Source organism: Lepisosteus oculatus, chromosome 13, assembly GCF_040954835.1.
Source record: "Lepisosteus oculatus isolate fLepOcu1 chromosome 13, fLepOcu1.hap2, whole genome shotgun sequence".
NCBI classification, from domain to species: Eukaryota; Metazoa; Chordata; class Actinopteri; order Semionotiformes; family Lepisosteidae; genus Lepisosteus; species Lepisosteus oculatus.
Genome location: NC_090708.1, coordinates 6,966,277 through 6,987,440, shown reverse-complemented (window position 1 = coordinate 6,987,440; position 21,164 = coordinate 6,966,277). Strand labels below are relative to the sequence as shown.

General features: G+C 38.6%; 2 protein-coding genes across 3 annotated transcripts in view; both read left to right on the top strand.

Annotated features, from left to right (window-relative positions):
- The window catches only part of acsl3a (acyl-CoA synthetase long chain family member 3a), a 34,433-nt gene extending 17,411 nt beyond the window's left edge, over positions 1-17,022 (top strand). For both annotated transcript variants that reach the window (XM_006637580.3, XM_015360985.2), the window contains 12 exons: positions 3,461-3,570; positions 4,820-4,958; positions 6,102-6,252; positions 6,592-6,715; positions 8,322-8,393; positions 9,366-9,505; positions 9,622-9,794; positions 10,294-10,368; positions 12,694-12,885; positions 13,341-13,455; positions 13,859-14,016; positions 15,402-17,022. In XM_006637580.3, coding sequence (XP_006637643.1) covers positions 3,461-3,570; positions 4,820-4,958; positions 6,102-6,252; positions 6,592-6,715; positions 8,322-8,393; positions 9,366-9,505; positions 9,622-9,794; positions 10,294-10,368; positions 12,694-12,885; positions 13,341-13,455; positions 13,859-14,016; positions 15,402-15,559 — 1,607 coding nt within the window. In that variant the 3' untranslated portion in view covers positions 15,560-17,022. The remainder of the gene's footprint in view (positions 1-3,460; positions 3,571-4,819; positions 4,959-6,101; positions 6,253-6,591; positions 6,716-8,321; positions 8,394-9,365; positions 9,506-9,621; positions 9,795-10,293; positions 10,369-12,693; positions 12,886-13,340; positions 13,456-13,858; positions 14,017-15,401) is intronic.
- A 940-nt stretch (positions 17,023-17,962) lies between these two features.
- On the top strand, positions 17,963-20,576 carry kcne4 (potassium voltage-gated channel, Isk-related family, member 4). The gene is made up of 2 exons (XM_015360987.2): positions 17,963-19,326; positions 19,456-20,576. Exon 2 carries the CDS (start codon positions 19,480-19,482, stop codon positions 19,996-19,998), a length of 519 nt encoding a protein of 172 aa, XP_015216473.1. The 5' UTR covers positions 17,963-19,326; positions 19,456-19,479; the 3' UTR covers positions 19,999-20,576.
- The last annotated feature ends 588 nt before the right edge of the window (positions 20,577-21,164 follow it).

The following is a 21,164-nucleotide window of genomic DNA, read 5'->3' as shown; positions in this document are numbered from 1 at the left end:
TTGGAAATCGCCACATTGTGAGTGATCTAATGTTATTGCTGCTAGCACCTATTACTGGAAATGAGTCTGGAAAGTTTGGGAACGCTGGCTCACGTCTGAGGTGAAGCACTTATGAGCCAGAGCTTCTTCACTGTCCACACTCTTGTGAAACTGCGGCGCTCTTCCCAGTGTGCTGACACCCTGCCAAGCTCCATGACTGCATCTCCAAGTGCCTAGTAAGCACGTCTGTCCCTCACGGGCCGGCGGCTGGCTCTCGCAAGGCTGCGAGCTTGCGCTTGCACACGTACTCCGGTCCGCCTCGCCTGAGAGAGTGTGAAGTGTCTCCATCGATGGCTGGCGTTCATGACTCGCCGTCTCGGTGACGTCAGTGCGTCCTCTCCGAGCACGCGTGACACCAGCGCTGCCTGCGGAGCTGAAGCCGAGTACCTTCGCCGGGACACGGTTATGAATCCCGGCTGCTGAAAGAATTAGAAGTCCATTGGGAAGACCGTTATCCCAAGACACTGTGCAGTTCCGTTTGACAAAGATGTTCTCTTTTTCCAATCCTGGTCTTCGTTATTGTCCACTCCATAATGGTGACAGTGTGTTTATGGGTTTCATTTAATGACTTTGCTATATAACAATAGCCGTGCCTGTTCTCATTTACAACTATCACAACACGAGATCTTTTATTCTAGTCTTAATGTATTTCTAAAATAGATTTCTAGTACTGCTGTCTGTGACTGTGAAGTTGGGTTTTTTTTCAGTGCACTTATGAAGATCCTGTTTCTCTCCATTAAAAGAAGGTGTGTTGATTTAGGCGTTCGTTGAGATTAAAATAAGTGTCTTGTAGAATTATTCCAAAGAATTTCCATGCTTCAATAAAAAAAGAATGGCGCCAGTTCATGGGTATTTCTAATCCCAGTTTTAAACAAAACCTTTTGGATAATAAGGTAGGCTTTTTAGTCTGCTTTGTTCCATGGGAACGCTGCTGCAGGAGATCATTTTCTCCATCAATGTACATGGTATAGAGCATCAAAAGAAAAAATACAAGCAGCAAATGTCATATGGTGGTATAAATTCAAGGAATTGGGAAAGAGTCTTATATTTATTGCCTAATAGTCCAAAAATCACAAGTCCTTATTTTCTCTGTCGTGTATCCACGTGACCACAGACACGATCCAGTTAAATTCACCTCGTTTTCCTTGAGCAAAAAAACCCGCCTGTCCTAGAGGAAACCCGTGGTGCAGATTGACTCCAGGGTTCCGGCCTGTCTGGCTGGAGGGGGAGCAACGCGGGTTTTGAAATATTGTTTATGATGCAGAGGTCACTGGACTGGGCCGTAAGAGCTCGTGGGAACTAGCGAAGTGGCCACCCCCTGCTCCGCTCCCACCAAACTGGAATCAGCAGTACGCTGAGACATCTGTGGTGCGGCAGCTTAGGGCCTGTGCCTGCTATTCCTTAGAGGCAGGTCATGGAACCACTTCATGTTTTTTTAATTACTGGTCGTGGTACCAGAGCCTAAGGGTTGTGTTTTTCTAAAGAACATTGTGAAATTGTTGACAAAGTACAGCTTGGCCACCTTGCTATTGTTTTTTTTTGCTTGGTTGTTGGGGTTCGTTGGTGCTGCTAAAAACTAACCTCGAAAGTGATTTCTGCATGTCTGCCTGGGCCATCCATCTTAATACATCCCATAGTACACAAAATACCCCTGCTTAATGTCAGTGGTGCTCATTGCCCTGGATTAGTCACATGTTTCTGGTTTCCTTTTGAAAAACATTGGATGAGGAGGCATTCACTTTGGCTGCATTGCATCATTTTTTATATTGCACATTTATCAGTTCTGTATCCAGTCTTTACCTGTGTTATGATGATGAGAGATAGCATGTGTGTCATCTCTGTCAGGTGTTACATGTGATCATTTTTCAGATGTCGTGACAGGTTATTAATGTTTTTGTTTTACAGTTCCTGTCCCTCAATCTGGAATAGTGCTTCCAGATGAATAAAGTTAACTTTTGCTTTAGACACAGCAGGGTTTCAAACAGTCCAATTGGACCACGAGGCAAATAAACACTTAAAACATTAAGTCTTGAGCAGAGAGCTTGGGAAAATAAAGATGGATTATGAAATGTTGCTTAAATAATGCTAAAGTAAAGTACATAAACTGATTTAGTTTTTACAGATAAAAATCTAGTTTCAGGTGTAATTAAAGCATCAAGAATAAAGTTTATACTGCTTCATTTTTAGATTTTTGGGAAGTGGGGAAAAAACAGACATCTGTTATTTTTTATTGCTGCAGAGACTTTTGTTGGGTCTAGACTAGAGCACATAAAACAAATCCACAAAGGATTTGTTTGTAGGACAGTTTGTTCCGTAGCCTAGTATACTTTGGAATCTTGGTTTATACAATATAACTTGTCTACTCATTCTTTATACATCCATTTTTGTTAACCGATAGAAGATAAACGTTTGATTCTCTGGTTTTAGAAGTTCTTTTTTTCTTGTCTGAATGAATATCCTGAAATAAAAATGCAGAATATTCTAGAAATCCTAACTCAGAATGACATGTAAGATATGTTGTTTGTTTAATGATATGATACATTTGTTTCTGGCATTTTAAAATCCCAAGTAGCAGTTATGAAAAAAGTTATTTGTGAAAGACAGGTTTAATTTTGCTTAAAGAAAAACACATCTATCAAGAAGCTGAAATTATCTGCAGCCTTGCGCAGACAGTTGTCAAAAATATTTGGATTCTCGCACTGGTAATGTGTCGGAGGAGTCCTGCAAAGATTAAAAACAGCATTGCCACGCTGTGTTTATAAAAATATAACTGATCCTGCTCACATTATCGTTCGGGAACAAGGTTAGGGAAAAAGCAGAGCTGATGACATGCAAAACTATAAATTCTTCATGTATAGATTCAGAGCACCTCAGAAATCTTCCACAGAGATTTTCTTTTGTGTTCTTCTGTAAACTGAGATGTGGAGCAGCATCTGGATTTTCCCCATTTGGGTTCAGCACTGTACAGTAGGTCGGGCCACAGCCAGCTGTGTTGTGTTACCATGGGCTGTATGACGCAATCAGCTCCACTCTGACATGGACAGCTCCATCAGACTCCCCTGAAGTGGGAAAACTGGGATGTGATTTTGTGTGTACCACAACTTAAACTGCCCAGCAATACTTGCCAAAGTTAGGTGCTTGACGTTAGAAGCATTTGCCTGTGGGAGGGAAAAGTAGGGTTGCATTCTACCTTTTAGTTTAGTTAGAATAGGTCAGATTTTATACATTAAAAATATTTTAATGCACATCGCCATTGGGGAAAAAAATGTTCCAAAATGTGCTCCCCTGTTATCCGCCCATGCGTGTGTATTTGCAGCAGGAAAATGTGTTGAAAGAAACAGACTTGTGTTATTCTCTGTGCCCGTAGCTCAGATGTTCATTGTCCTGGGCTTTGGTCTTCACCTGTCTGTCTTTATTCCAGTTGTCACCTTGTATGCCACGCTTGGAGGGCCTGCTATTGTTCATGGGTTAAATGAAACAGAAGTCACCCATATCATCACCAGTAAGGACCTCCTTCAAAGCAGATTGAAGGTAGGTAGTACTGTCCTTGCGGATGTTTTGAGACTTTAAGAATCGCACGGACCTAGGATGTTTCTTGGTGATCTCTGTGAAGCTATGAAATGAATGAAACTAGCAATAAACTAGAATGCCTTTAATGCTAGCACATTGTTTCCTGTTTGAAGATGTGTACTTTTACTATTTGTGATTGTAACTGTATATGCTTACTTCTCATTGCAGTGCTTTCGTTGTGTCTAATATATATGTATGCAATTTTACAGTGCTTATTTGCTTGTTTAATGTGAATTTGTTCTTGATGATCATTCTTGAAGCTAACACTCTTGTAACAATTGTTTTATAGCTCCAAAATTAACTATATTGCATCTTATGAATTAAAGAACAAAGCCTATTCATTCTATTCATTCTTCTGGTAAATTTATGTGTTTTTGTGTCTTACACTGACAAGCCTGAAAGAGCAGACAGAGTATAGAATCTGTAGGGACTATCTGTGATTCAGACCTGTAGTAAGTTCTTGATTGTAGTTATAATATGACAGAGCCAAGGTCTAGGGGAGGTTACATAAAGGCAAACACCACTCTATTAACCCATACAAACTAATCTCTAAGGACTGTGTGGACTTTCAATCTGATACTCTGTGCACAAGGGACTCCATTACACTGAAGTATAATTGCTTCCTTCCTTAAAGAGAATTCCCACACAAAACAACACATCAAGCCAATTATCATATCTCAGGACTTCATCCCCCATTGCTCAGCAAAGACATTTAGTGGATAACTAATGCACATTTTAGATCACACAGTTCCCTGAAGTGATCATCCAAAGAATGTTTCATTTCGCATGTCAACTACTGTCACCGTAGAAGATGAAGCTGTCAGCTCGTGTACATCTAGACTAATGCTGGACTCTAGATTTGGAGGTCATCAATTCATCTCTTTCATTAAGAAATAAAATAAGAATCCCCTAGCATCTTGGCTGACCACATGCATGGAGTGAGTCACTTTCTGGTCAAGAGTACGAGAGGGTATTTCCCTCGGTTACATGGCTGACCCCAGTTTCAGAACATCTGTGTGTTTCACTTTACTTCTTGTAACAGGCATGTAATTAATTGGCATGAAGCATTCATTCAGACCCAACTTAAAAGGACAAATAAAACTTTAAGATCCATTTCCTATGATATGGACCCAAGAAATATTGTCCTTCATATTTATTAAGATGAAATTGTTGATGAGGTTTTGACCTATTTATTTATTTTTTCTTGCAGGCAATCTTACTTGAGGTTCCAAGGCTTCAACACATTATTATTGTTGATGATAAATCAAGTACATGGATAGATTACCCCCGAGGTATAACCATTCACAATATGGCAGAAGTGCAAGCTTTGGGATCCAAAGAGGAGAACAGTAAGAACATTGTTCAGACTGATTACTATTAACATTACCATCAACATGTCATTTTCAAAAGGAATCCCTAAAATCCTGATCAAATATAAATGTAACTAGTACCTTAGTGAGTCCCTCTTGTGTTACTGAGAAGAATCCATTTAGAGGCCCTGGTTTGAAACTCCTCTGGCCTGCTCGTTAGGTCATGTGAATAAGGAAGAAGGAGGGTGATCAAGCACATCTGTGACTGATTAGGAGTTGAAAGCAAGGGCTTAAGAACACTTCTCCAGCTGATCTGCTTGGACACTACAGTTTAAGGGCTGCGTTGCTGGGATCTGAAACAGCTTGAGCTGGTATTATTAAGCATTGTGTTTACAAACACTGCAGTGAACGTTCACATGACTTGTGCCCTCTCAGTGTTTCTCAAGTCCCATTTGAAATGGGGCGATGACATGCATTTTTATTATGATCCAATTTCTTCTGTGCATTTTCTTTTGCTTTTTTGTTGATCTGTTTTTCTTTCCCATATAGCAGGTAACTGTCAAAGAATGACTAACAATGATCACATTTTCCCCATACTTATGCTTTGGGATATTCAATTTATTTGCCTAATTTTGAACAATTATTTCACAATGCAACAGCTGTGACATACATGAGATGATTAGCAGTGAATTTCAGATGTGAAAGTAGCTGTAAGGAAAAGTGCCAGTGTATTATGGTAGTATCGCTTGGGCTCAGGGCCAGTTGCTTACAGGGCATGTGTAAAGGAGCTGTCTACTTCTCCTGCTTTGAAATATGTGTTATGAAAAAGCATTTAACCTTTCTTAAAAAGGTATAATTTGTCAAGGAATGAATGCAGACTGCCAAATCGATAATGTTCCTTCTTCAAGAACTGTCAATAGCCTTTTAGTATACTGTTGAGAATGAGCCAAGAGTCTGTTGCTTTATAAGAAAAGGCAGCCAAGGGGGAAAAAACAGGTTCATAGAAGCCATAGAAATATTACGATCAGTGTGCAATGAAAGGTGTAAAACTGGAGTTCCACTTTTATGGACTAAAACCAATGCAAAGTTTTGTTTATTTTTTAGAACAGCAATATGTATATTTACGTCTTTCACTCTGTATGAAGTCGGCTGTTTTTTTTTCCCCTCCCGTCGCTGTGGAAGTGTCGAAGCCGCGCTGCCAGCCTGCCCCCTCTGACATTGCCGTCATCATGTACACGAGTGGATCCACAGGGATTCCGAAGGGGGTGATGATCTCCCACAGCAATCTGATTGCTGGGATAACGGGGATGGCTGAAAGAATCCCTGACCTTGGGTATGGCTTGTATGTGTTTACTTCCTGTCAATGCCAGCAAATCCATGTGTTTATACTGAGCGCACCATGGGCTTCTAGATAAGCGTCGTCACAGCATTCCTAGAAACCTCCTCTGGACTTTTTCTTCCTTTCTTGAAGGCTTGCTCCTTTTTAAAACGCTGAGAGAAGAAAGACGTTGTTTTCCAGCTGTCTGCTCTTTATGGCTCCCTGGGCCGCTTTTGCTTTTAAAACCAGGCAGTTGTACTGAAAGAACACCGTGGCGCTGTGGCATTTCTTTATTTTGTGTAAGGAGTTGTTGAATAATGTATCCCGTCGTTATGATTTATTTTAATTTTCCAGTGAGAATGACACGTACATTGGGTACCTTCCACTGGCCCATGTGTTGGAACTCAGTGCTGAGCTGGTCTGTGTGTCCCATGGCTGTCGAATTGGGTATTCATCCCCACAGACGTTAGCAGATCAGGTAAATGAGACAGTCATTAACAGTGTTTTGCTTTGTATATCTGCTTTTACATATTTTGGTACAGTAAGATCTTTTTGGCAGTGTTTATGATGGTTCTTGTATTCCAGACAGATGGGGCATACTCTCTCGTTAAAAATCTTGCAACAACACATTTGTCAAGATAAAAACTGCTTTAATTAATGAGGACTGTTACATGTATGTTTTCTTTGGATAGACTTAAATGTTTCTGATTAGGAGTGCAATATTCACTTAAATTGTGAATTAAATTGTTTGAAAATCCTCTCTCTCTCTCCCCATCCTTCCCATAGCATTGCAAAAAATTAAGATTCTAAGCAACTTAGAAAAGAAATATAAAAATAAATGGTATGGTCATAACACCCCATTAGAACACCGATGGCTTTTTTATCTCATTCAATATTAATTACCATCATTCATGTCGTTCTGTGAAGTTAAGAGATGAAAAATTAGAAGCTAGTGTTATAGCAACCAATAGAGCTAAGTCTATGAGTGTGCTATTGTTGTAGCTTGTGGGGTTCAAATTAATATGACAGAGATACAAAGCTGAAATTCCTCACTTAGTAACTAGTAACATACAGTAGTATTCTAAGAGAGAAACTTGGGGAAAAGTTAAACTACAGCATAACCTGCACAGGAGAACTTGACATTTATTTTGAAAATAAGCATTGAAAAACATAACACTTTGAGTCTCATTATGAGAGGTGGTGTTTTGAAGTTGTGGTTATGTGCAATATTACAATAACTATTCAATAATATGAGAAAGTGGTAAATGCAGGATCACTTAATGGACGAACTGCAATTGCCAACACAAAAGAAACAGAAATACCATTTTTTATATAATGTTTTGCAATAGGCTCATCCCCAAATATAATCCCTCTTCACGATTATGATCCAGTAGCAAGGAAATGTTGGCCCTGAACTACACAATTTTACAAGGCTTTGCTCATTTTCTCTTCCCAGCTGCAGACAAAGATTCAAAGCTGTTTATTTGTTGAACTGAAGGATAAATCATTTTTATAGATGATAGGGATAGGCTGACAAAGCTGAATTGAATGATATAATAAATTCCCCTTCTCCTGACAGCCTCAACTAGTTCATTCGAATGGTTTGTACTTACATTACCAAAAGAAATGAAAATTGCTCCCAGATTTAATTCCAGTCTTTCAGTCTAAACATCACGTATATATGTTGAATTAGTTCTCTTCAATCAGTGTTGCATCAGATACCAGCACATCAATCGTGAAAACATTTGCAAGCCCACATCTTTGTCACCAGTATAGTGAATGGTTTTATGCTATTTCCATGTAGCTAAAAGCTATTTCTCCATGGTAGCACACCTACCAGGGTAGTAAACCCTTTGAATTTGAATTTGCAAAAGACACAAGAGATGGCAAAAGTTTGTTCTAACAACAATTTTGCGAATAGCCCCCTAAGAATCTTTAGGAGTGTACAATTAAGCAGTATGTGCCATTTAATTTTGTTGGTTTTGGGTTTTGAACCCTCGTATGTTGGTAGAGTTTTGCAGATTATCGGTCTGCACGGTTTTCCATCAGTGATTTTTTTTTTTTTTTACTTTTTCCGAATGTAGTCTACAAAAATCAAGAAAGGAAGCAAAGGAGACACCAGTGTACTGAAGCCCACGCTGATGGCAGCTGTGCCAGTAAGCTCATCTAATGTTAATATTTGCAGTTGAATTTCTTCTACCCAGTTTTGTCTTGACTAGTTTTGTGAGTCATCTCTGTTCGTAGTGGGAATCCAGATTTCTAATGAACACAAATGATTTTGAATCCCCTGTTGAGAAAGTTCTTCAGAACTCTTAATTGGTTCAATAATACGCTGATGTCATTTAACGTGAGAATACTTTCTGTGGTTTGAAGAAGCATTCTGTTAGCGTGCTATGCGGATAAGCACACTCCCTCCTTTATAATGTTAACAACCCCCATTGTAATATATTAATGCAAGAAGATTCAGTTGTATTTTGTGGTTTTCGTGTGAATTTAGAATTTTTTTTTTAAAAAAGTGTTCAACAGATGTTCCTAAAAATGCACCAGGTCAATTACAGAACTAGCATTGTTAAAACAAAACAAAAAAAAGTGCCTTCAGGGGAATCTGGATTGCGCTGGTTTATCATTCAGTGATATAGTTATAATTCTCTCACACAGGATCTCAGTTTCAACTTAAAAGCCATGCAAGTGTTTCAAGGGAAAATGGACAGTCACATTTTCCATGGGTTATGCTCTTTCCCGAAAACTACATATCCTATACGTCTTAAAATCTGTTTCCTATTAACAATCGCAAGAAGGTATATGCTTTAATTGGGACCCTTTTCTGAAAAACGCTAGAATAAAGTCTTGTGATACATTATAAAATTCCATTTATTATATTAGCGTTTTACTGATGGCTCATAAGAGATGTTTTGCAAACGAATCCACTATGATGTTTACATCCTTTCTGTTTGTATTTTTTTTTTTAGATGTACAAAATAGATAATTACATTGTGTTGTTTGCCAACAGCTAGTACTGTTATATTGGGAAATGACAGGAAAGAGATGTTATCCCACTTTCCCCTTCACTGCCCTTCACTATGATTTCCTGAGATATGTGTCGTAATAGGTTTTCCCTCGCCTTCTAGGAAATCATGGACCGCATCTACAAAAATGTTATGAGAAAAGTAGAGGAGATGAATAGCGTACAGCGAACTCTGTTTGTCTTGGCCTACAATTATAAAATGGAGCAGATTTCCAAAGGCTACAGCACTCCGCTCTGTGACAGGTAATCTGCACTGAATAAAACCCTCGAATGAACAAAAAGGGAGTCCGGCCGCCATGACTCAAATTGAAATCGAGTTTCGCCCGTTGTTGCTCATTTTGAATTCCTTCGTGTTGCAGTTTTGTCTTCCGAAAAGTGAGGTCCTTGCTGGGGGGCAGGACCCGAGTTCTCCTTTCTGGGGGCGCCCCCCTGTCCGCCGCCACCCAGCGGTTCATGAACATCTGCTTCTGCTGCCCGGTGGGACAGGGCTACGGGCTCACGGAGACCTGCGGCGCGGGCACGATCAGTGAAAGTGAGCTCGCTGTGGAAGGAGAGGAGTGTCATAATAAGTCTCGGTGCTGGTCATCTGTGTAGCGATACAGATCAGGTTGCAGAAGGTCCAGCCTAACGGCGCTTTGTGACCCAGACAGTACGGGGTATTGTTCCTGTGAACTGATTGTCAGGCACAAAAAAAGACACAATGAATACGTTCCCCCTAATAATAATCTCATTTGTTTTTTGGATGACAACATACATTTTCGGTTAACGTCTGTATATTTGAGTTTCACTTTTATAATCGTATTTATAGGGGTACCGTCAAACTGCTGTTGCTGTAACATTTTAAAGTGACATTGTGTAACATCTCCTTTTTCATAGCGGATTTATTTTGTATTACATTTCCACTCTTATCTCGGAAGATTTGTAAATATGTTGAAGTTTGGTTTCCTTGGAAAACTGAAAGTTGAATATGTTTTGGCTGGTTTTGCTGGTACAATGCCAGGTAACTGTTATTCTATGTAATTTTTTTGCAGTGTGGGACTACAGTACAGGCCGTGTAGGAGCTCCACTGGTGTGCTCTGAAATCAAACTAAAGAGCTGGGAAGAGGGTAAGCTGTACAGTGCTGTATGACTTTTAAAGGCAAAATCAGTGCAAACTCTGCCAAGCTTTAGTTCAGAATGTATCATGTCATTGTATGATACTTGTTTGAACCACAGTAGCTCCATAATACAACACTCTCAATCTAAAAAAAACAACCACACTCTCCACACTTTGTGGATTGGGGAAAAGGTCTGTATTGAAATACTTTCGACTTGGAAGCATGGTCTCATAAATCAGTGGCTGGCAGAATTCTTCATTCATAAAATTTATCTCGGGTCATTTGTCCGTGATTGTTAAATTCTGTATATCTACCTTTAACTAGCAGGATAGGTACAATATATATTAATGTGTAGTTAAGAGGAGTGCTAAGAAAATAGTTTAATAAATAGCCTATTAATAGCAGATATACACATCTGATTGTACAATATGAATCTCGTCTTCGTCATAAATACACCAAAATGTGATCTCGTGTCAGAACGACAGATGCTGTTAAGAAGTTTTACTTTACAGAATTACGGAGAAAAACAGTGCTTCCATGTTTAATTTACAATAAGAATTGCATTCACATGGCTAGTTTCATCCCAAAAGGATCCTGAAGTGGTTTATACATACAGCTTCCACCTGGATAATGTGAAGAATGGCAGCCGACCAGCAGACCTGTAACACAGCAGATCAAGTGCAGAACTTTAGCTAGGAATGTTCAGGCCCAGAGTGGAATTCAGCCAGGGCAGCAGGGTTAAGAACCCTACTCTCAACCAGGGCCTTTAGACTGACCACGTTTTCAGGACGTCAGTTTAGTGCTTTATCAGAAGAACGTCACCTTCTGCAGTACACTGTCCTCAGTCACCATACTGTTACACTGGAATGGAAATTCCGGTCCAGAGGATAGAGTGACACCTACTGGTCGACCAGCATTATTTATTATAGTGTTAAAACCGAGATATTTTAGTGTGTCTGCTGATGTATGCGACATTTCAAGTGCCTCCTCTTCTTATATCCTTTTATTTCTAAGATTGCCAGTATGTTATATGTGGAGATGTTTTGAAGCATCCACTTGTCATACAACTGCATTTATATATCCTTTTGCACCACATTTTCCCTTTAGGATTCATAGGATGAAAATATAAAATATGGGTCTTTAGAAGCTAAGCCAAATTAAATATTAGGTGTTTTTTGTTGTTTCAGGTGTTCTTCTCATTCAGTGGATGAATGTTTTTACTTGTTCTTTAGTTTTTCACTCATCTGGCAGTGCAGTTTGATAATCTTTGACTTTGATTTAAGCTTTTAATAATTAACTGCCCCTTATGTCGGGCACAACAAAAATGGAAGCAGAAACAGAAACAGTACTTTTTTTTAATTGTTTGCGGAAACAGGACAAGTGTTTGTTGTTCCAAGAAAACTGACAAAATGAGTAGTTTTCAACAGATATTGAAAGACAAATCATGTTTATTTGAAGCGTTACTAATCATGTAAGGGGATATATGACTGTAGCTTTTGTCAAACAAAAATCTTTCATTTAGTTTATTTGTGTGCACCTCCCTAAAAAGAGGTTCTGCTACATTCTTGCTGAAAAAACTGAGGCTTTCAAGGTTTCTGTACTGTTTATTTGATAAGTACATATCAGCAATGTTATAGTCCACCTGCTTTTTTTAAACATAACTGTAGGCTTCCCAATAAAATCAGAACTTGACATCAGCTGTTGGCTTAAAAATATTCAGTGGCTGTGCAATTATATAAATATTCACTAAATCTGCTTGGCCTTTTAAATAGTAACAAAAGAGGAATTTTCAGAACTTCATGCAGGATCCAAGTAGGTTTTGGGCTGCAGAAACTTTTCTAACATGTAATACTTCAACTGGTGTATGCTGCTGTTGTATACTGTCAGATGTACCATGAAAACTCCAATAATCCTTTTATTTAAAGTTAAAGCCATTTTTGTCTACATTTATGATTTTATTGCTTGTGTTGCAGAACTGTGTTTAGATATCTTTTTGAGTTTTTCATTTTTTGTTATATTTATGATCAACAGTTTATTTTATTGGAAGGAAAAGTCCTTAAAAGCATCAAGAAACATCTATCCAAGAGCTCATACACAAATACAAGAAAATCGATCATGTTTCTTAAAATAAATTTAAGATCTGAAGTCTTTAAAAAACCAATGAAGTCCTGTGACTCTGTTCTGAAATCTTTTAACAACACAGTACTGCCTACCTGCACTGCGAAAATGTAAAGTTTTATTGATTTTAATACCCAAATGCTGTTATCAGTGGTAATTAAAGAATCCTCCTATTAATTACTATAGAATGTTGAATCTCACCTTTTCCTTTCTTAGGGGGCTATTATTGCACTGACAAACCAAACCCAAGAGGGGAGATTCTCGTTGGTGGACCTAATGTCACAATGGGATACTATAAGAATGAAGCCAAAAATAAAGATGATTTCTTTGTGGATGAAAAAGGACAACGATGGTTTTGCACGGGAGACATAGGAGAATTTCACCCAGATGGATGCCTTAAAATTATTGGTCAGTAAATAATTTATGAATGTCTGGTCTTTTACACCGTAATTAAACCTTATGGTTTTGTTCATATTTATTCAACTTAGAATTGTCATTTATGTGATTTTTTTATTACATCTGGGGTAGAGCCATAAAATCGAAAAAACATCACATTGCTTTATCCTGCTTTATTCTTGAACTTCTCCCACTGTAAACTAAACAGTTTTATTCTTTCAGTTCTTTTTCCTTGGCACACTGCTCATGATTGGCTTTTGAAGTAGCACAAAAGCCACCCCCTGTCTGCTTTATTAAAGACCCATCAGAAAATGATTGCTGTAACTGTAAAGATATTTTTTAACCCCTGAAGTTATGAAGTTAAATGTGTGTTTTTCTGTTTTTTTTACCCATTAATTTTGTCTTTTATGAGACAGAAGTTCCTAAATAAACTGTATGATTAAATTAGTCTCTTACTTCTTTCACAGACCGAAAGAAGGACTTGGTAAAACTTCAAGCAGGAGAATACGTCTCTCTTGGAAAAGTAGAAGCTGTTTTGAAGAACTGCCCATTAATAGATAACATTTGTGCATATGCCAACAGGTAAACTACCCTGCCAATTTAATGCCTACATACAAGACTGCAGACACTTTATCAACAGAAGTTTGCACTTTTGTCTCATTATAGGAAGGGATGTAAGACAGTTGTATTCTAAAATGTTACTTAAGTGTTTCCCACTTGCTTATTGACTTGTAAGTTTTATAGATACTTTAATGGTTTTCTGTGTTGTCACAGCTTTGCTGAAAATGCATTTAAGAGTCAAAAATGTCAGTGTCAGGTTGGTGTGACCTGTTTAGCTTGAATGTATCTTGAATGACTCAGCAAAAGGTTTGATATACACTTGGTTTAGCAAAATAAAGTTTAAAGGATAAAGGTTCTCTTTGACATGTTTATTGTGTAATGTACTTTAGTAAATGTCCTGAGTTTCTTCCACTTTTCATCGTAGCGATCAGTCCTATGTGATTGGCTTTGTGGTACCCAATCAGAAGCAGCTAATGGCACTTGCAGAACATAAGAAAGTAGGAGGAACATGGGAGGAGATTTGCAATAACTCAGAGATGGAAAAGGAGGTCTTAAGAGTTATGGCTGAAGCTGCTAGCGGAGGTAAGAAACCACTCACTGAGTTGCATATTGGAAAGCATTGGTACTGTAGTTAGACGTTACGCAGAGTCAGTGATCTCGTCTTCAGGACACAACTCTTAAAGTCTTTGATTAACTATTGGAATCAGTTCTTTACTCTGATTTCCCAGTTCAACCAAAAATGATTCTCCAAGCTACCATTTTATATTATTATTAACTTATTTGATTGTTGCTTCTTTCCAAAGCCTTTTAAACTAGTTTGAATAAAGCGCAACAGAGTTCCTTATTTAATAATATTAATAATAATATTAATAATAATAATAGTTGCTTACACTTATATAGCGCTTTTCTCCACACTAAACTCAAAGCACTTTACAGGTAATGGGGATCCCCTCCACCATTAGCAATATGCAGCATCTAAATTTAAGAAAGTGACCCCACAACCTTCCAGTCCAGAGCCCTGACAACTACTCTGTGCAGAGTCTTATTTCCCTGGAATTTATTTTTCATGCAGCAATCGTTCATTTTAACACAAACTTGTGCAAATCTCAAGGAGCAACTTTTAATTCTAAAGCTGGTTCTCTGTTATATTGACATTACACATTAATTTAATTCACAAGCCACTTTAAACAACTTCAAATGCCACCTACGAGCACATTCTGATAATGCGAATTCTGAAGTTTTAAAATGGATTAATCAGAGCTAAAGGGAAAGTGAGATATAGTACTTCATGTCTTTTCAGCCTCTGCACAGGGCTTATCCAGTCACTTTACAGTAGAACCAGTAATTTGAAGGTAGTGGCTGGAATGTAAAACCATGAATGTTACGTAATAAAAAGGCTTTTAAATAAGTAAGCTGCCTTTCAAGCACATTTTCCAAATAACTTTGACTAAATACTTTGAAACGTTTCCATTTTCAAGTTTGATTTTAAATCAGAATATTTTCAGTACTTTATGATTAAGAAGTCTGCTACTAAATTATGTTTTAAGAATCCATGCTTGCACTGGAAGGAATTACTAAGACTCAATGTTTTATTTTGTTTATCCCTTCTCTAAACATCACTACTCTAAAGACCTGTACTCCATTCCCAGTTTAAACAGTCTTATTGTAGGATGAACTACTATCTTTGTAGTGCTATATATTTATGACATAGTAGAAGGCTTTTCTGACAAGCAGTTATTTGATTAATTGAACCATGTCCCTCATGGCATTTAACTGTTACTTTATATTTGCATATACATTTTGAATGTTTTACAAATATAATCGCAATTTCCATTTAAAGTCAATAGAAATATTTTTTTGTAGCAAAATTATTTACATAATTTATTACATAAATAATGTTTATGTAATTAGGTTTTCTAAATTTGCAAATAGCCAGAAAACACTGAATATGCTTGTCTGACTTGCAGCCAAATTGGAGAAGTTTGAAATTCCAATGAAAATTCGCCTGAGTGCTGAGCCTTGGACGCCCGAGACTGGCCTGGTCACAGATGCCTTCAAACTGAAAAGAAAAGAGCTCAAGACTCACTACCAAGATGACATTGAGCGGATGTATGGTGGAAAATAACTGCCTAAAGTTTTACCCTGCAGTGACAAGCTCAGATCAAACAGGAATTTACTTGAATCGCCTTCCTTCACTTGAGACCAAAAACAAGGGCAGTGTTTCAATTTTTCCTCATCAGATACATCAGATACATCACACAGGATTTTCATACAGAACCTTCAGAGAAAACAGATTCAAACACTCTTGGGTGGGCAGGTTCAAGGCATAATTGGTCCCAAGAATTTGAAAAGGAGCTGTCATGTCTGCATTTGCCCCACGAAACGATTTCCACAGCCGTCATTGTTGTAGGACATGAAATTGGATCACGTGCGACATATAGTGCAATCTGTAAAGTCTTTGGGTGCTGGTTATTAGCAGGGGTGAATTATACATTAGGTTTTAGCTCATTTTGAACCCCTCCCTGAATGTCTGTTTGAACATCAGTATTTTAGCCATGAGATCGAATGCTGATATTCTTTTTATTTAAAAAAAAAAACAGATAAATGTTTCTTTGTGTTGTGGGTTTGTGTGTCCAAAATAATGTCTCCAGGTTTTATGGTTTACTATCTTAAAAAATCAACATAATGTTTTTTTTACCCTAATGTTTCATGTGCCTAAAGCAAAGAATTACCCTATAGTATACCTGTAATGTAGGTATTAGCTGAATTGGTTTATGTTGCATTGATGTGAAAACTAAGCAAGATTGAATGCATAATGCAATAGTGATGGGTTTAAGTAAAATATTAAATGTACTTCATATAAGTAATTTGGCAACAAATACCTCATACAATTTCAGTATCTATTGTCCAGAAACTATTGTTAGTTGCCTCTTAAATATTTTCAATATTTGATTATTCTTGCATAAGCTGGTCTTATTTCCACAAAATCCACCTAGCCTGCAGGACAGGAAACAACTGGGAAACAAAATCCTGTGTTCATTGGTATGATTTAGTTTTCAAACTTTCTAACCTAATCAGGTACTAACCCAGTTCCCTGAGGTATACGTTACAAAAGATTGGTCCCTTAGAAAATGTGAAATTGTAAGATCTTTAAAATCAGTTTTGCTTGTTACAGATTTCCAAAAACTTAACCCATCACCACACATGGATGACCATAATAATTATAAGGAGATCTGAGGGAAAGCAGATACCTAGCATATATGTTAAATGCTTGTCACACAGAAACGATCTTAAGGCATTATTCTGTAATACATCAACATTTAAGAAAACAGTCTGTGCTTGTAATACACTTAAGTTTTGTAATCTTCTGATCCAATAGGAATATAAGCTGAATGTGCAATATATACCATTTCTTCATTCTGAAATGGACACATATTTCCCCACAGTGCATGAATGTTTACTTGGCAAGTTTTTGAAAAGGAAATGTGCAAAATGATATGCTTAGCACTCACAGGTTTAAACTATTTATTGCAACTGTTTTCATTCTGTGTTTGTAACAATAATAAAAGGTATCATTTGTACTTTGTATTTTGATAAGTTTAAAAGTTTATGTTGCATGATTTAAAAAGTAGAAATCCAGATCAGTCTTTTAGAAACTGGAAGTTTTTTTTTAAAGTTTTGCTTAAATTCTTTCATTCATTTTGTGTTATGTGGTTGAAAATTGATCTGGTGATGTAACTGGTGTTTTATTGTCCTGCTATAGAGAGATATTCATGTTGCAATGAGTGTGTATGTTTTGTGGGAATATTTTCAACCCAGTTTTATACCGTTTCCCTTCACAGTTTTTAAATGGCTTGAAACCGTTCAATGTTATCTGTACACACCATAACTAAAAGAACTAAGACCAACCCTGAAGGAGCTTCGTTTTTCCATCAGAAAAACCAACCATCTTCCCAAATGATGTGAAAAGTTGAGAGGTCTTTCTGTTGCTATATATGGTTAATGAGTTTTGATTGCCTTTTATGTTGTTTTAAATGGTTAATAGGAATATTAAAATCTACTGCAAATGTGTAAAAAAGGGTAGCCAGATCCAATTGAAGTATGTTGTACATTTTCCAATATTAATGTGCATTTGAACTACTGAAGATATGTAGGGAAAATGTATAGATTGCGCCTTTGAAATGTTTAAAGCTCTTTTTCTTTTACTGTAAATAAGTGGGGGCAGTGATCAAAGTTCATGACCAGATGTATAATATCTATTTTAAATCTATTTAATCTTTGTTATGATGAGCATTTTAAGGTTTTCCTCCATGTTTCTTATGGGGAAACTGATCTGTAACATAGGTTATTGCAAGTGTATCCGACTTATTTATTTGTAATTGGCCTTGATAATGGGGGAAAAAAATAAAAACGAGTGTTCCATCTTAAACCTACAGTAAATGCTTATGAATCCTTTTATATGATACTACTGCAGCTGCATCTATGAGGAAAGACTGCTTCAGCACAGACACGTTTGTGCTGGAATGCATCTTCTTGCGATGTGTAAGGCTTTTGAATTGTAATGGTGCTGCAGACCTTTCTGAATGTGCTCGGGCATCATGGTTTTTACATAAACCTCTGTAATTCCCATAAACACGAGATTGAGCTAATAACCACTAAATCAGATGACTAAAACTTAAATGAATACTCCAGATCCGGTTAGTTTGTTCCCGGCATCAACGGGTTTCAAGTTGGTATTAAACTGAAGCGACCTGCTCTATTCATCATCCGCCGCTTGTAGGGGGTGAACGCTCCCACTGTACGTGCTATAGCATTTTAAAAGTTTTGCCTTGTAAGGTTCAAACCTGTTTGCCCTTAAAGCTGGCAAAAACATTTGGCGCTGGCCTTTGATCACGATTTGGGCGACATTAAACAGACTTTATGGTTGTCGTTTATGTTAAGGTCGTGCGCAACTGGAGTGCGGTAAATGATTTCACCGCACTTTCCATTGCGAGGACGAAGCTCGATGTTTTGCAATGAGCTTGTGTGCAGGCTCCCTACCTCGGTCACTTGATTTACACTCATAATGCACCCAGAGCACAACAGTTTGACGTTGTAGTGCTGGAACGTATTTGGATTTGATTTGCTGCCCGCTGAGAAGTGTGAGGCTGCTGTACTATTTACTTTAAGTTAATATGCAGGTTATAAGCAGCTCGAAAAAGGAACAGTCTCAAACTGCAGGACTGTCTGAGCCCTACAGCTTACAAACTGTACTGCTTTAACCAAAACCGGCGAGTTTCTTTTCCAGTAAATTCAAACACACACACATTCGTAAAACTGACCATCTCAGTGTGCCTGTTTCTTCTGTCCCGCCTTGCTGCATCAAGAATTCGTATTGCAGCTGTTTTTTACACTGCCACACCAAACTTAAAATTAACGTGTAAACCTTTCGAACGTTTTCAATCAATCATGATAAAAAACAAATTAAGTCTGCCTGCGACGCTGTTCGCGACAGCTTTAAGGTCTGTGCCGAAGTACAATATACTCGTTGCAAATTTAGTTTTTTTTTTTGCTCGGATTTGTCTTTTTCATCGGGGTACATCATTCCGCAGGGAAATCAAAGTACTCAAAAGTGGCGGTTTTCTTCTCCACATGGCCAGCTGGTTTAAGATACAGCAAGAGAAGCCTGAAGGTCGTTTCGCACTCTGGGTTTCCATGAAGCATCAACTTACAGCTGGAAAGATTCCAGACGAAGTTTTCCGGCACATATCCCACACGTGACCCAGAACATTCCAAGGATGCGGGCCTATTTAAACTGGAGACGGCTGGGATTTGAACAGAGTTGCTCGGCTCCAGCAGTTTGTGATCGTTCTTCACAGGAGATTACCGTTAACTTTCTTCTACAACTCTCAAGTAAGTATAAGCATTCTTTCTTCATTGGGTGAAAAAAAAAAGTCATGCACTGCATTTGAAGCCTCGTGTCCGATGTTAGCTTTGCACCTCCTCTCCTAATGGGAAAAAAAAAATACATTTCTTTTTTAGGGATATATTTGAAGTCCGGAGCAAATGCTAAATATGGACGGAGCGAACGCCACCACAGCCCACCTTCCAGGCAAGCTGGAGCCTACAACTGCCGTCAAGTCCAAGGAAGACGGCAACGAGTATCTGTACATTTTAATCGTCATGTGCTTCTACGGGATCTTCCTGCTGGGGATTATGTTTGGCTACGTGAGGTCGAAGAAGAGGGAGAAGAGATCCAACGTCTTCACGCACTTGCTCTACGAGGAAGAGCAGAGGGAATGGGGGGGTATTGTGAAGAAGCACAGCCTGCCGCTGCCCACCGCTTCAGGACTGAGAGCTGTCCAGGTGCCGCCGCCCTTCAGCGTCCTGGCCGACAGAAGCGTGGCCGCGGCGTTCTCGTGCGCCGCGTGCTCCGTGGAGCAGAGCAGCGTCAGCTCCCTGTGCTCCTCCGCGGACGTCCACTTCGCCATCGAAGAGGAGTCGGACAGCGGGAAGGGGGAGGCCTCCGAGGTGGAAAAGGAGAACAGCGACGAGTCTTTGAAGATTCTGGATGAATCCTCGTGATGCCACGGGTAACTAGGAACGGCACTCAAAAGAAAACTCACGGCGCAGGGTGAGAGGTCTCAACTCCGGGCCTTCCTAAACCGGGGCGCAGGACTGCTCCAGAAGAGAACTGGTGTTGATACCGTTGGGCAGCGTAATACACGTCTTCGGGAACACCCCGCTGTTTTCTTTGTAGCTTTTAGCAGTTGAAACGCATAACCGTTAGCCTGGAATCACTTGAAAAAAAAAGTATGTAATTTAAAAAAGTGTTAATTGTGCTGTGCTGATGTCCACGCATATAGTTTGTTTTCATTGTGTAAATATTTTGAAATGATGGGCTGTATATATATATATTGAAAATCATTATTTAAAATGTATTTTACTTTCACTTTTGCCAAGTGAAATAAAAGCTTCTTCTTTTTTTAAGGAAAATGCAAACTTGTAAGTGTTACTAGAGACTGCTGAAACGTGTGTGCGCCACAAGGGGCAGATTTGTAACGCTAGTAGTTGCTCATGCAGAGAGCTCAAAGACATGTACTGTAAGTTGGTAGATGGCTGTAGGAATTGAATAAAGTGTTGTAATGAATAATGAGAATTTACCAAGTCTTCCCCTTTTCTTCTAGTAGAGCAAGTGGCAGCTGAATGATTGCTTTTAGGTTATATAAGAGTTTGTTCATTAATTCAGTTTTAGCAACATCTTTAGTGTTACAAGATAAGAGAGATCACTTTATTGGCCATATATGATTTCTTGTATTAGGAATTTGTCTTTTCACATACCCCAACTTGCTCTCCGTGAGACACACAGACAGGGAGTGAAACTTGGGGTCAGAGCACAGGGTCAGCCATTTATATGGCACCCCTGGAGCAGATGGGGTTAAGGGCCTTGCTCAGGGGCCCAACGGAGTAGGATTCCTCTCCCAGCCACGGGATACGAACCGGCAACCTTCCAGCCACAGGCACAGATCCTTAGCCACAGACCCGTGGGAAGCCCTAAGGGGGTGAACAAAGCTACATTTGGTCAAGTTAAAATTTGGATAAATTAAAATTTGGGCAAAGTCATTCACAAGAGAGAATAAAGAATGCAGGGAGCTTCTCTTTTTACAGAATGCGTGACCAGATACCCTCAGGACTTCAAGGTCTTGCTCAAGGTCAGAAGAGTTTTATTGTTCCCACTTTGCACTCAGTTA

Coding starts and splice junctions, on each gene's coding strand:
- kcne4 (XM_015360987.2), top strand. CDS start 19,480: ATGCTAAATATGGACGGAGCGAACGCCACCACAGCCCACCTTCCAGGC.